Consider the following 13,823-nt stretch of genomic DNA (forward strand, 5'->3'; position numbering starts at 1 on the left):
ACCCCTACAGCAGTTAGATTAGCTGTGAAAAATCTAATCTAGCTAGAGCTAACAAATTTCTGCAGTGAAGGATCAAGAGTTCAGTATGGGGTTGCAACCGGATTGTGGAATTGAAAAAGTGCCCCCATGACAGGGGCAGAAGAGAGCATGAATCACTTTAGAATTTTGCAGCTCATTTTTAAGCTGTTAGGGACAATTTAGTTAGAGTAAGACAAGGAACTGTGGGCTGCTGTTACTGTGACTGATTTTTAGTCTGGCTGTGAGACATCCTGATAAAGAGAGTTTGTCTCTAATGATGCTAAATCTCAGAGCTGCAAAAGGTATCAGCTGAATTTTGATTATTACAGTAGGGAATCTTTCAACCAGGCCAAGCCTTGCAACATTATTTATGGCAAGGCGTTTTATCAAGAAAACATGATGTCTTTTCGTGAAAGAAAAAAAAAAAAAGAAGAGAAAAAGGAAGAGAGGGAAAAAATAAAAGAATCCTACCTAGGAAATAATTTAAAAAAATATTTTAAATAAACCTATTAACAAAATAGTTCTCAGTCATAAAAAAGTCATAGAATATGGCAACACATTTGCGGATTAGCAGCAATTTACAAGGCACTGCAAGTATAAAGGATATGGAAGCCCTGCCTAAGGTCCTGGTAATCTGAAACAGAGCAGGGTCCCCCCTTCAATAAGAATATCGCCACCAGGGTGGCCATTAAAACCTAAGACATGGAGGCAGCTCCTCCATGCCTGAGGGAGGCAGCACATGGCCTTCGTGCTCTGCACATCCCAGACACTTAGTCACTGGGAATGTTGTCTGTGGTTGTGCTGTGACCCAAGTTCTGAGGTTTTATGAGTACCACTGCCCACGATATAGGTGGTCTAGACATCTGGAGCTGTAGTGATGAAAAAGCAAAACTGCAGAGAGAAGAGATGAGGTGGTAACAGTGGGGCCCATTAGCCAATATCAGTCACTCCTAATGCGGCAGGAGAAAAAAGATTCAATTAGACCAGTGGGCAATGACGAGGGCTGATGTTAGATCCTACACCAGGCACCATGCTAAGCAGTTGTATGAGCATTATCCATTACTTCGCAACAACGCTGTAACTGTTTTCAATCTCGTTTAGTAGATGGGGAAACTGAGGCACGGACTACTAACAGTTGAGCTCACATCTGCCTGTCTTTAGAACCTGGCTATAACCACCACACTTAATCCTTTAATGGGTTTTTTAGTTCCTGAATGAGCTATTTTCCCATCCACTGAGGTGCTGCTGTAGTTTTCTTGCATCCTTGTAGGAAGTGAGTGGGTGTGAGGTAGGGATTCCAGGCTCACTCTGCCACCCACTAGAGCAGGCTAGCTGCTGTTTCATCTGGAAACTCAGAGAAGTGGGTCAGACTTCTTGGCTTTCTTCCCAGACTAGGATTCCTCTTCTTTTAAGGTGCTCCTCACCTCTAATAGAGGGTCACCTGAAGTAAACATCTTACAGGTTTGAAAGTTCAGGGCCATGTACCCCTGGGGAGTTCCTCAGAGGTGGAGGAGGTTTCCTGTCAGTTCTAGAGAAAACTGCCTCCTGGGCCCAAGCTGGAAGAGAAACAAGGTCAGTGCCAAAGGTGGGACCCCTAGGCAAGAGCACACCTGTACTTGTGATTTTCACAGATATTGCCCAATTGCCCCCAGCAAGCCTGGGAGGTGCCTGCTTTCTCGGCAATCTGTCAGGACAGAGTCCTTGCATCTTAAGACCTTTGCCAACCTGAGAGGTCAACAATGCTATTTTCTGTCAGTTAACAGTCAGATGAAGGAAGATCCAAAATTAACAACATTTAAGACACTTCCTTTTCCTACATCTTAATCTTAGGATTTAAGACTCAAACTTTTCATTTACTTCTTTGTCTAGTTTTGCCAAGTTAGATATTTCAGATTAATTACAACTGTAGCTTGAGAAGAAATACACTGAAATTGCACCCAGAGGAAATCAGTCTTGGTGCATGTCATGCCAAGGGCTTTGACTGACTACAAGAGCCTCACCTATAAACCATGGTAGCTAAGAATGGTCCTCAATCCTCAAAGAGGCTTCTTACCTTTTTGGTGAGTGAATCATCTGAGTCTGATGGCATCCGAGTTGAAACGTGGAAAATCACTTCCACAGTCGAGGTAGCATAGTAAGGGGCAGTCTGCCCTGTACTGCCATTGCGCTGAAGTCCGCCCATGAACCCACAGTGGGTTGAGAGATCCACCTGACGCAGGTAACAAAGAGGGAAGAGTGAGGGTCAACCCTAAATTGTCCTCATTCACCAAGCAAAAATGTCTTTTCTTTTAAAGAAATATAATTATTTTCATTTTGATTTCTGATAACAAACAAATATAATACCAAATTAGACAAAATCAAAACATTAAAGAAACCTTCACAATGGGGATGCCTAGGTAGCTCAGCTGTTCAAGCCACTGCCTTCAGCTCAGGTCATGATCGAGGAGTCCTGGGATAGAGTCCCGTATCGGGTTTCCCCTGCTTTGCAGGGAGCCTGCTTCTCCCTCTACCTCTGCTTCTCCCCCTGCTTGTGTTCTCTCCTTCTCTATGTCAAATAAATAAATAATATCTTAAAAAAAAAAAAAAAGAAACCGTTACAATGAAAGTGCTCCAAAATCCTACCAACCTAAGAGAGGCACCATCACAAATTTGATGCACATTTCTCTAGCTTTTTTCCATCTTATAAATACAAACATATGAATACGTGTGTATGTATGTGTATTTATATGTGTTTATGTACACACACATACACACACACAGAGTTTCCCTATTGATGGATTTGTGGGATTTTCTGCTTTCTCAAACAGTGCTGGTATGATCAAATCACAAGGAGCATTCAAAGGAATGTTTTGGTAGGATGTTTTATCAAAGATTACAGATGTTTTAAAATTTTAACAGCCATGGGGTGCCTGGGTGGCTCAGGTCATGAGCCCAGGGTCCTGGGATTGAGGCTCGCATCAGGCTCTCTGCTCAGCGGGGAGCCTGCTTCCTCCTCTCTCTCCGCCTGCCTCTCGGCCTAAATAAATATATAAAATCTTAAAAAAAAAAAAAATTAACAGCCATTGCTAAACTATGCTTCAAAGGGGTTGTTTTGATTTATACCACTACTACAAGTCTGGGAGTTATCATTTTTTTTATTATTATTATTCTTTTTCAAGTTACGGTGTGAATAATCACTTCTTAGTCATTGCCTAGGACCCACACCCTCTTTATTAAATTTAACTTTTCATGAACTAGTATTCTTTCAGTAAAGCATCTGTTGTAACACAACTGAAAAAAAAGCAATAGAAGGATCTCTTCTGTGCCAAATACAATCAATACATACACTAAATTAATGTTCTAGTCTTTTCTTAAAACTCCAGTTAAGAATGTGTTGGTTTAAAAAGTATATTGGTTAAAATGATTAAGTATATTCTACAATAAATAAAAAGTCACTTCATTAGTAAGAAGGACAACTTATTGGAGTACAGTTAACTCTTTCAGAATAAAATCTACTTGACATTTTATAAAGTACATGGTCTTAACCTTGATGTAGGGTTCTCCTATCCCCATCTTCATATTAGCTTCCTTGTTAACATTTAACTCTCAGAGACAAGTCTTATTTATGTACCTAGAAAGTTTCCCACAGCACAGATAACCAAGAAACCAAAACAAAAGTAAGGAAAAGTAAGGAAACTATTTCAGAATGCTGATTTCCATTATAACTACTCTGAGTTCTTTTGGATTCTGGAGATGTAATTTCCTTTAGATTTATGTTCCAAGAGACAGATAGGTGTGTGTGCAGGCACACTTGTGTATAAATGTATATGTCTGTCTGTCAGACTATTATTCAGCAGAGAAAAAGTGAATTCTTTCAGTATCAGTCATCCTGGGATCTCCCTTAGGGAAAGAGGTTGGCTGAAAAGCCATAATGGTTACTCTATTCTATTTTCATGACAATTTTTTACTTCATCCAGCTCTTTCTTCATATTTTTCACCCACCAAGTCACTTTTTTCTTTTCCAATCTCCATACTGCAGCTAAAACCAATGCTTCTCTGCCCATATTTATCTTTTCTTCCCATATACTGTCTATGGCTGGGTGAGTCAATTTGACTACTCGGTTTGGATAAAAAGCAGATGAAATAACATTAAAGGAAAAGTTAAGGGAAACAAAAGTTCATGTATGAAGTACTGAAAAGCAACTAACAGAAGATGCCAAATTCAATACATTCATCAACTCTGTAACACTATCTGTACTAGATTTGAATGTAAAACCTTGTATGATTGATGTTCAGTTTATATACATCCTTAAATAGTACTGGTCAATAAACAGCTCCCAAATGAAATGAATTACCTCCCATCCAAGTCCGGCAACAAAGTCTTCATATGCTTGGCTTCCTCTTTCATTGGAGAGGATTGAACACTTGTCTTCTTGACCTTCAGCAATGTAAAACACCGCAATTTTGTGCGTTTCACGGCTATAAATTTTTCAATTTAAAGGAGTTAGAATTCTCATATTTAAAATTTTATTTCACTACAGCTACCAGCATGACTCCTAATACAGAGCTTTACATTTACGGAGAATTTACTAGGGGTCAGTCACTGTTCTGACAAGGTTCGACACATGGTCTCATTCACTCTTTGCAAACACTCTAAAGAGACAATTATCATCACTTCCCTTGTAGAGGTGGTTGAAAGGAGGCACAGAAAATTAAACAAAAAGCACACAGCAAGTGGGAGGCCAGGAATTGAAGCAGGGCAGTCTGGTTCTTGAGATCACTCTCAGAACATGTGACATATTTAACAGCATGTTAGAACATTATTGGACAAACTCTCTACATTTTTGGTGTAAAAAAATATATATGTGAAAGCGTTTCACATAGATACCAGTTGAGACTAGGTCTATGTGACTGCCTATATTTCACGTAACACACTTTGAAAGAAGGATACTAGATGGCTCCCTGACTGGAACTGTACCATTCATCCACTTCCTCCATGATGGATTTTGGGTGCTTTGCTGTTAAATCAAGTTAACATGATCTGTACTCTGAGGACAGGAGTCCTGCCTTTTTGCCTTTTGTATATGTACCCTGGTCCTTGGCATATAGTAGCTGCTCAGTTAAACCTCTGTTGACAAGAGACCCGATGCTATATATAAATAGATCAATAACCAATTTCTACAAATTATACCCTAAAGTGTCGAAATAACTAGACTTTTTTACCTGGCAATTTGGTGATAGTTTAGAGATGAAGGCGCTGGGCTAATTCAGAGCTTTCATCAAGAACCACTCATTCTGTGGCCCCATCATCCAAGTTTTATTCAAGTCTCTATTTTTTTAAATTTTGGATTATCGCCAGCAGAGTTCTACCTTCCTTATTATTTTTGCATTGCATTCTGAAAAATCTCATAGGAAAAACTACCAAGTGTCAAACATAAAGAAATGTTTCTACAGTCTTAATTGTTCAACATCTTAGCATTGTAATCTGATTAGACACCTATACTAGTAGAATTTGGGCTCTATATTTTAACATATTTGCAAATATTTCCTTCCGTTGGACTTATGTTTTTACTTAATAAGCAGAATGAAATGAAACTGAACTAAAAAGTCATAAAAATAAGTCAAGGATTCATTTCTCCCACAGTTCATGAGTAAAATTAGAAAATACAGAAAGGAAAGAGAAGAATAAAAATTCACTTATGTTCTTTGCTTCTATGTTGAAATTGCAACTGTTAGGATTTTAAGATGCATTTTCACATACAAAAGTGAGAAGTTACTACACCCTGTTTTGCAACTGATAATTTTAACTTAAAATATTTGGGAACACTTTTTTTACTGTATAAAATATGCATAACATAAAAGTCACCATGTAAACCATTTTTGAGTGGGAACACTTTTATACCATGTGTTTGTATGACAAAGTTTATTAATGGTTGTGTAACGTTCCAGTATATGAATACATCTTATCCCAAATCCTTATCATTGGACCTTTAAGTTGCTTCCAGTTTTAAAGACACTATAACATTTTCTTTGATATGTCCTTGGAATACATTCATAGAAAAAGAATCTTGGTCATTGCCTACTTTTAAGGCTTTTGATGAGCGCTATCCTGCTACCTCTGGAGAAAGTGGACATCCTGAATGCTCTGACTGGCATGGCACAAGCACACAGTTGGGGGCGCCTCTCTTAATGGGAACCAACCATTGCTGCGAGAAGAGGGAGGTTTTGTGGTGACTGATCCAGGGGACTGATGCTCTAGAGTAGAGACCATGTGCTCTCAGACTGTCAGAAAGCTTGTCCTCATGCAGTACAGAGCCCTGAAACTACCACACCATTTATTCCCTGAGTGACAGGCAGGACACACCCACTAGAATCTGACTAGCTTATTCTCAGAGCTATAATAATTTGGGGGCTCAGATGATGACGGAGATCATGACTTATGACCTGAAAGACTGTCTTTTTCAACAAAAGGAAAAAAAGTATAGTCACTCAATTCCTTTCTGTAACTCTCTCTGTATATTCAAAAGTCCTCAGAATGTGATTATTCTCTGTTCTATACATATAACAAGACCATCTCAGGTTTATCTGAAACATTTTTGTTGACTCTCCTCAAAGTCCAAGCTTTTTATCTTGTAGTTGCTTGCAGGTCCTTGAGTCCTCATTAACTCAACATGGGAGCACAAGAGCTAAGCCCCAGTGACTGCCTGACTGATGTAGGTGTAAGGAAAGGTGACCTTTAGCTGTAAACATTCATCAAATTTCACATCCTCCAAAATGTTAGCACCACAGAGAGCCTGCCAGGATCAGACGCTGTGTCTGGTCTTATTAGAGCCAGGCTTTTGAAATGATAATTAGCAACAGCACTTCATATCCATAAGCTGCACCACCAATGCATGAAGGAGCAGGTAATTCAGGAACACAGGCACATAAAATCAACATTTCCTCTTCCTCATTAGAATGCATTTTTCTTTCTTATTAGGAATAGACCAAAATAGCTCAGTTTCCTTGTGCTGTCACATTACAAAGCCAAACAAAGAAAAAAAACCATGATTTTAACTTTCACTTTACCATGTGGTGACAAGAGGTATTAATATTTAAAAGAGGAGCCCACTGTAATTTGCATGTGCATTCATGACACCTTTTATATCTTCACTATCTTCACGGTATATAGATGATAGTTCCCACGCAGTCTCTACTTTTCCTAACACGCCAAGCAGGAACTATGCCTTGACAGCAGGGAGATAAACTGGTATCAGAAATAAACACAGCCACCCTAACCAGAAGTTGAGGGACAAGGTATATTCTTACCTGTTAACTAACCAATACATGGGACTGTCTAGATTTCTCATACCTAGAGTCCCCAACTTATTTCCACTTTTTTTTTTTTCAAAAAGAACCTCAAACACACCCTGTACTATTAACAAAGTAAACTGATACCTTTTTTAGATATTAAGAAGATACTAAATCCAGGAGTTTGGATTTCAAGCAAAGGTTAATCAAGGGACAGAAAATTTGCTGATCAGCTCTCCAAAGCCATATTTTACTGCAACAGCACCCCAGGGAGCTCATCCAATTGTACCTCATGCAACTAAAGTGCATTAACACTCAAATTGGCCACAATTAAAAGATACCGATGTATTCACTTAATACTAGGAAGCATGGAATAATTCAGCATATGCTTGAAAAGCTGAGTTTGGAGCCCAAGTGACTGCTTGTTTAATACTGGAGGACAAGAGGTAGAGAGAAGTGAACCCCTGAGTCCTTCACAAGAAACCCCTCACAGAGTTTCCACAGAGAATTTGGTCTCTATGCCTCTAGAGAAAAAGAAGCATAACAACAATTGGGAAACTGAATATGATGAAAGGCAATGTGAGGAATAATGGCTTCAGGTTTTTCATCTGTAATGAGATACCTAATGATATTCTATGGGGAGTAAGAGAGGAACAAAAAGCTATTTTTTAGAAAATGAGTTTTTTTAAAAACTAAGACTAAACAAGCAGTTTATTCAAGACTTTGAAGCACCTGTTATGTACAAAGCACTACACTTACTATTGCCTGAGATGTTTTTGGAAGCACACATTTCCCCCAAATCAAAAACTGGTCCTGAGTTCATCTGTAGAATTGCTTCTAAGATTGTACAGATAAGGAGCACACCTGAGATTTGACCAGCTTTGAGAAGAAGCCTCACTACTAGGAAATTACTAACTGAAACGCACTGGTTTTAAGCTTGCCCATGTTATAGAACAGAGACTGCAGCCAGTGCATTGGGACACAACATGGGTTATGAAGTCAGACTTGCTTGGTTCAAACAACATGGTTATGTATGAGCACAGGTAGGTGTCTGAGCCTGGTAAGCCTCTGTTCCTCATTGGAGAAAAAGGAATTTAATCTCTACAGAAATTAAATGAGAATGAATGTCCACTGGCTGCCACATGAAAAGGTCCTCAACCAAAGACAGATTAGATGGGAGCAATGACTTCTTCTCAGCATAGTAAGCATGTAAGCTTACTCCTCAAGGGGGAAAACACCAAAGGTATGGCATGTGCAGATGTTACCAGATTCTGATTATAGAATGACCTTTGGGTGTCTCTGCAGGTGTATTCATTCCTGCAGCTCTGTCATCCAAGCACACATACTCATAGGCAGGAAGGAAGTAGAATGATATACTTTCACATACCACTGACGGGAGTCCAGATTTTTTAGCTCTCTCAATAGTTTGGAATTTTTCTTCAACAGATGGAAATTTTTTCTATTAAAAAAAGAGATGGAAGAAAAGATGTATAATCACAGACCAATTCTTCCCTTTCCAATCAATCAACAAACCTACCTACTCATCTATCCACATACCCATCCATAACCCTCTTCATTCATGAAAGATTTATGATCTGAGCCCCCAGAATGAGCTCCATTCTCCTTAAGACATTTGAAGGCATCAAAATTCCATGACACCCCATCACTATCCATTGACACTGGATGGCTCGGAGGTGAATAAGTGTGTCACTGATGTGTGTATGCCTGTCTGTGCCTTTTTTCACTATCAGCTCTGCTGTGAATCCCTTTTCCCTATCTCTGTCCTTAGAAACCCCACTCCACTGTCAGGATCCAGTTCAAGACCAGCCCTTTCACAAAGCCTTCCCTTACCATCCCACACTTTGCACTGGATTAACTGTTCCTCTTGGACCCCCATGTCATGCTATCTTTCATCAGAGTTGTGCCAAGTCTACCTCCTTCACCAGACCTCGGGTGAGATGGTGGCTTATTCATCTTTGGAGTCCATTTGCATCTTTTGTGACAAGAGAAGCAATAATGGACAGAGCAGTAATTAAAACACACACACACACACATGCACACAGAAAATGTCTGATACTCTTTAAAATATAAGAGATGTCTGAAACTCAGTATGTGCCTCAGTAGAGCACAATTAGTTCTACTTGTAGCTTTAACTTAGCAGCAGAAAATAAACTATAAACGTAGAAAGAAAAACCTCCATTTCTATTCTCTGCTTCCCAAACCCAAACTGAGAACAAGAACACACAAAAATAATGATAAAATAGGTGAAGGTCTAGAGAGGATTGTTACCTTCTGTCCCAAGAATTCATCCCCAAGTCATCGAGCAACAACCTGCAGAAATAAAAGGGTCCTCGTGGCTCTACTGGTGAGGGCTGCTCCTGGCTGGTGATCTTCATAGCTGAGTCAGAGTTACACCTCTGGATGTAGTTGTCTTCTTGGGCATTCTGGCGCAAAATGACCTCGATGATTTCCTTCTCCTGGTCACGGTTCATTCCCCGCGGGGGTGGGGAGGGCTCATTTAGATTTAGCTGTGATGGTAAAAGGCATTCGGGACTTGTGTGGCCAATGTTTTCAAGTAATTTGTCGAGGACATCATCTCCCTCCTCAATTTGAGAAAAATCCTTCTGAGCTCCCAAAGCTTGAGGTTGCCAGCCCGAAATCAGAAATGCAGGACTTCTGCTGCTGGGTGCTAAGCAGCCTTCCAATGGTCCATACAAAACCTTCCCGTCCCAAGAGTACTTCCCTGAGATATCCCGCACGATTACTCTGACGTCTGACAAGGCACCCCCCCGTGAGCCGCCTGCTGGCCCTTCTGAGGGTGTCTGAAGGTAGGAGATGAGGGTGCTGTCATTCAGCACAAAGAGCTGAAGGTTTGGGCTCCGGAACACCTCAGAAGACAGCTCGGGGGCCTCGGCATGTGCATTGTCATGGTTCTCACTGACCAGGCTGTGCAGAACAGCGGGACCCCCACACATCGGGAAGTGTCCCAGGTGGTTCACCAGGTGGGCCATCACCATGCGGGCAGTCAGGGGGATCAGCTCCAAACTCCTCCTTTTCCGCTCTGTGAGCCGGGATAAGGGAACATAGCAGACAATGGGGAAGGAAGGTCAAAATCTGTACTCGGAATGTTGGATTTGTTTTAGTCTGGGCATTTTTTTCATCTATTTTCTTTTTTGACACTAATTCTATGTGAATTAAAAGTACAATTTATATAGATTGCTAGAAATAAGTCAATCAGAGAAAGACAATTATCATATAAACTGATATGTGGAATAAGAAACAAGGCAGAAGATCGTAGGGGAAGAGAGGAAAAAATGAAACAAGACAAAACCAGACAGGGAGACAAACTATAAGAGACTCTTAATCTCAGAGAACAAACTGCAGGTTGCTGGAGGGGAGGGGAGTGAGGGGGATAGAATACCTGGGTGATGGACATTGGGGAGGGTATGTGCTATTGTGGAGTGATGGGTGTAAGACTGATGAATCACAGACCTGCACCCCTGAAATAAATAATACAATATATGTTCATTTAAAAAAATAAATAAACAAACAAGCAAATAAATAGATTGCTAAAAGAACCAACTTCCATGAAGATCTCATTCTAGGGACACTTAAAAATCTGTAGATACAGCAGTAAACCAGAGAATTTCCCTGTCCTGAAAGAGCTGATGGTTCAGGGAGTTCTGGGAGGTGCAACCTGCAGCTGGAGAGGATCTGGTGGGAAAGGTGGTGGGTTGGAGGTCCAGGTCACAGAGGTTACTCCACTCCCTTCACCAGGGTAAAGGCAGATGATGATAAAACGAATCAAGCTTGTGATGTCATGGATGGATTTGATGAAATCGGCTTTAAGATCTTTGTGACAATTTATGTTTTGTTGCTTGGGCATTTTAAATATTTAATGGAATCTGATTCATTAATTAACTCACAGAAATAGAAGGTTTTAACTGAATTTGCAGTTGATGATTAAAGGCCTAAGAGCAAGTGACTTACAAAATGTTTAAGGCTTCAAAAGTGTAGGAAGACTGACATTAGCATGTGAAGGTGGGCTCTGAAATGCTGGAGGGGTAAAGGAAGAAGCAGAGAAACAACTGGTAAGCGTGGAGGGAAATAATCATTTAAGCTTCAGAGTGGTCAGAGAAATTGTAATTTACCAAGGTTAGAAAAGAACTGTGTATTATTGAAGAACAACTGAAAATGAACTCTTTTATTTTCAATAAAAAATATCACTAGATATTTAAATAAGACTTGTACTTTGGGCTTAAAGGTTTAAGAAATACTTGGTTTCTAAAATCATAATAGAAAATTCAAATATTAATTAAACACAAATAACTCTAAATTATGCTTTCTGATGCTAAACAACTTCCCTCTCAGACATTAAAAATTCAATGAACTTATCTATGAAACATTAATTGTATGATGTATAAATCCTACCAAGAAACAATCAAATCCTAGAGTGTAGGAACCTCATTGTGATGACTGATGAACAAGATTGTCCTGACTTTTTCTTGAATTTCTTCTTAATTTTTGCTATTCAGTGAACAAGAAATCACTGTATGCAAGAATGCAAAATAAAATCTCACATGAAAACTTCAGTTTTCATAACCAAAGGTCATTTACATCCATCTCTGACAAATTCAACTGTCCTTCCTGACCCTTATAGAAAAGTGTATGATTTCCATACAGCTGAGAAATTTAAACACCTCAACTAATTCCCCTGAAACCACAGTTATGAATGCCTTTGCTTTTGTGTCCATATTAACTTTTTTAAAAGTTACAGATGCTTTTTATTCATGCTTATCATTCCATATGAATATGTGCTCCGTCAGAAATGTTAATGCCCTAAACAACAAAGACACGGCCAGCTGGGGGTTCAGGAGGCTATGGTGACAGCGCATGGTGATAACTCGACAGAGCAGGCTACAGAACTGAGGACAAAGGTCCAATTTGGTAAAGCCCAAGGCAGGCAATTATAACTGGAAAAGCAACTTTCCTCTGCTTTTACTTACATAGGTTGTGCTTTCAATCTGAGATACATACAAATTTGTATTTTAAGGAATGTGTTTGAATTCTACAGTGGGAAATCAAGTGGAGTCACACTAATCAAGCCATAAACCATGACACACCCAATCAAAACTCCAAATATTTTTGGTATTGAAAGGTAAGGAAAGGGAGTATTTGTGAAGTAAAAATTGTTTTTTCCTGACAGACTTCAGCTGCATCTACTGCCTGTGGTTCCCTGAAAAATAAAGAGAAAACTAGACTCCATTCATGAGAAAATCTCATAGCTTCCACAAACCATGAAAAAATATAATCTAAATATTTATCTTATTTCGCTAAATTTAGAGATGAAACAGAAAGGCAGTAATTTTAGTTTTGTCTTTTAAATTTCAGTTTTTTAAAGCTCCCCTCTTTCCTTCTTTTAAAAGCAATTAGGTATTAATGATGAGAAATTTGAGCACCTGTGTTTACCATCAGTGGCTTTTCCTTGAGCTGGGCCAGCAGGCACCTCAGCTGGAGGCAACTGAATGTGTCTCTTGCTTGCAACTATTTGAAAGTAGTATTTATATCAAATAGTATATAATAGGGAATGAAAGAGTCACTTGACTATAATAGATAAAAATACAATATTGCTTCCCAGAAACATCAGAGAAAAAACAGTTTGGTTATGAATGATAAATTATGACACTGAATGAAAAAAAAAACGCTCAAATACAAGCACATTTTTGTTTAACCTAAAATACTTCAGCTATCATCTTTGAGTGTCTGTGCATGCCAATATGTTTTAAAGCTGCTTTGCTTTTCTATCTAGTTAAAGTGTTAGTGAATTTTAAAACTCCTTTGCCACTGAAGTTCAAACAGTTACTTTTAGTACCACAGAACTATGTTAGGACAAGCAGTTTGCACAAGGTTTGAGGTTTTTTGGGAAATAAAGTCCAAGAGTGTTGTACATTGAAAGCAAGGTGGTCCCAAAATTTAAATGTGCATTTTTAGGTTTTTCATTTTCCACTAACCTATCAATCTCCTGCTATTTTCAAGTGACAGTTCATAATATGTGGTAACCTCTTTTAGGGATAGCCATGTGGGATGAGTCTAAATCTAAATTAATGCCTTTCAGAAAAAGAGAGCCACTTTCCTTCTAGGACACAAACTGCATGGTAGGAACCAACAAAAGAAATGGATCAAGGATCATTCTGATTATTTTTTAAAGATATGGCTTGAATTTATAATCAGGAAAATAGTACACTTTATTTTTAAAGATTTTATTTATTTATTTGACAGGCCCCTGGGATCATGACCTGAGCCGAAGACAGACACTTAACAACGGAGCCACCTGTAAATAGTGGACTTTGAAAGAAGAGCGGAAGTCCAAAAAAAGACAACTAAATGATCAAGCAAATGGAGGCCAACTGAGATGACAATGTGAAAATGTGCCAGGTACCATCCACCACCATAACTAAAAGTCTTTAGTCTACTCTGTGGAAAAATCTCAGAGTAAATACTGTGATATTTCAGAAACTTGGTCATTATATCTTCAA

At 39.1% G+C, this 13,823-nt stretch overlaps 1 protein-coding gene across 4 annotated transcripts in view; it reads right to left on the reverse strand.

Annotated features, from left to right (window-relative positions):
- LOC111141378 (Ral GTPase activating protein catalytic alpha subunit 2) overlaps window positions 1-13,823 on the reverse strand; it is a 316,071-nt gene that overhangs the window by 105,214 nt on the left and 197,034 nt on the right. For all 4 annotated transcript variants that reach the window (XM_022493879.1, XM_022493878.1, XM_022493876.1 and 1 more), the window contains 4 exons: window positions 9,577-10,348; window positions 8,675-8,746; window positions 4,353-4,476; window positions 2,072-2,227 (listed from right to left, as the gene is read on the reverse strand). In XM_022493879.1, coding sequence (XP_022349587.1) covers window positions 2,072-2,227; window positions 4,353-4,476; window positions 8,675-8,746; window positions 9,577-10,348 — 1,124 coding nt within the window. The remainder of the gene's footprint in view (window positions 1-2,071; window positions 2,228-4,352; window positions 4,477-8,674; window positions 8,747-9,576; window positions 10,349-13,823) is intronic.

Source organism: Enhydra lutris, unplaced genomic scaffold, assembly GCF_002288905.1.
Source record: "Enhydra lutris kenyoni isolate GAN:26980312 unplaced genomic scaffold, ASM228890v2 scaffoldscaffold6, whole genome shotgun sequence".
In the NCBI taxonomy this organism is placed as follows: domain Eukaryota; kingdom Metazoa; phylum Chordata; class Mammalia; order Carnivora; family Mustelidae; genus Enhydra; species Enhydra lutris.